General features: G+C 37.7%; 1 protein-coding gene across 1 annotated transcript; it reads right to left on the bottom strand.

Annotated features, from left to right (window-relative positions):
- Positions 1 to 403: 403 nt before the first annotated feature.
- LOC139187676 (pentatricopeptide repeat-containing protein At1g63130, mitochondrial-like) lies at positions 404 to 1494 on the bottom strand. Its single transcript, XM_070808383.1, has 3 exons — positions 1084 to 1494; positions 876 to 973; positions 404 to 764 (listed from the first exon to the last, which is right to left on the bottom strand). Exons 1-3 carry the CDS (start codon positions 1492 to 1494, stop codon positions 404 to 406), a joined length of 870 nt encoding a protein of 289 aa, XP_070664484.1.
- Between the last annotated feature and the right edge of the window lie 266 nt (positions 1495 to 1760).

The following is a 1760-nucleotide window of genomic DNA, read 5'->3' on the forward strand; positions in this document are numbered from 1 at the left end:
TAAAACAAGCAATTATCACGCTCAAACACGACTAGTTATTCAGGCGGCGCAAGGTTGGAATTGGGAACTAGTCTTGGACTCTTATCTCCGACCTGGATTGTCACTTAATACGCATATTTGCAGGATTCATAAAGCAAGCGGAGGCAATCTCATGGATTGGTATTCGAGTCATAAATATGTCTACAAATTTAATACTAGTCCAAATACTCTACTTCACCAACAGATTTCATAATCTTAATTGATAAATTCAGTTAATAACACATATCATACGTCACTAGGCGATGCATGAATGAATGGCTACCTGAACTGGACTCGACAGTCGAACAACTCCCCCCTCCAATGTACCATTCAAGGGAAGATGTACCGAAACTTGTCAAAACTAAAAAGATGCAAATCAATTTCATCATGGTCTTTCTATAAATGCCAACAAAGTGGCGTCTACCCTATCTTTAGACAATAAATTAACAATCAACTCCGTAGTTGATACATCTGCAGAAAAATCCCTCTTCACCATTTCTTGAATAAGCCTCACTCCTGTTGATGTCTCATTGTTATTGATAAACCCTCGAATAATTGTGTTGTACGTCCAACCATCTGGAGAACAGCCTTTCTTTTTCATTTCTCTGAGCAAGTTTTCCGTTTCACATATTTGCCCCCCATTACATAATCCACGAATCATTATAGTATATGTCTTGCCATTAGGTTGAATTCCTTTTGATGATAAACAACGAAAGAAATCCCATGCATATTCAACTTTTTCAGCTCTGCACAAACCGTCAATAAGAATATTATAAGTTACAATACCAATATCCAACTTCTTTTCCTCAATCTCTTCCAACAATTAAACTGCCTTAGGAAATTGTTGGTTTGCACACATGCCATGCAATAAAATAGAATAAGTTTGAATGTCTGGAAGTTGGCCACAAGCTTGCATTTGAGAGAACAAGTTCAATGCATCTTGTGTTCTCCCCATCTTGCAAAACCCATCCATAAGAGTGTTATAAGTAATAGTATTTGGAACAACTCCCTTATGAGACATTTCCAATAAAAGCTTATGGGCATCATCTATTCGTTTGCACTTACAATAGCCATTACTTCAAAAACCTCTTTTACCTCGTCCATTTCTCCCCGCAAACAATACCCATCCATAAGCGAATTGTACGTGATTGTACTAGGTTTGATATATCTTTGCATCATCATCTCAACCACGCTCCTTGCTTCCTGGACCATCCTCTCTTTGCAAAATGTATCAACCAAGACATTGAAGGTGTGCACATCTGGACTGATATGTTTCTCCACCATTTCATTCAACAATTTTGTAGCTTCTTTCCACTTCCTTACTTTGCAAACTCCGTGAATCAAAGAGGTATAGGTAATGACATTGGGAGCAATGGCCTTACTCGTCATTTCTAAAAAGAGGTTCAGTGAATCAACAACTAGAGCATCTTTGCAAAGACTGTCGATGATCGTGTTGTAGACAATTATGTTAGGCATTGATAGGAGCATATTTATGCGACTTAGTTGGCTTGTTCTTGTGCATTTATGTCGTGTTTCCTTAGTTATTTTAATGTTTAAAGTCATTTTCGTGTGTTTTCAGATTTTATGGACAAAGTAGGCAAGAAGATGCATTTTGGAGCATTTTGGAGCAAAATGGAGCTTGGAATGCATGTCACATATTTGGGCCAAAGTGGATGGATGAATTTGAGAACTAAAGAGGCCAAGAATGTGAAGAATTATGGTCCAAAATATGAAGAACTCAG

This window comes from Malus domestica, chromosome 11 (genome assembly GCF_042453785.1).
Source record: "Malus domestica chromosome 11, GDT2T_hap1".
NCBI lineage: Eukaryota > Viridiplantae > Streptophyta > Magnoliopsida > Rosales > Rosaceae > Malus > Malus domestica.

Excerpts from the sequence above, each read along its gene's own strand:
- LOC139187676 (XM_070808383.1), bottom strand. The coding sequence starts at position 1,494 with ATGCCTAACATAATTGTCTACAACACGATCATCGACAGTCTTTGCAAA. Across the intron at positions 974-1,083 it reads TTTTTGAAGTAATGGCTATT|ATGGGGAGAACACAAGATGC; the intron begins GTAAGTGCAAAC and ends GGGTTTTGCAAG. Across the intron at positions 765-875 it reads TCTATTTTATTGCATGGCAT|AGCTGAAAAAGTTGAATATG; the intron begins GTGTGCAAACCA and ends CGGTTTGTGCAG.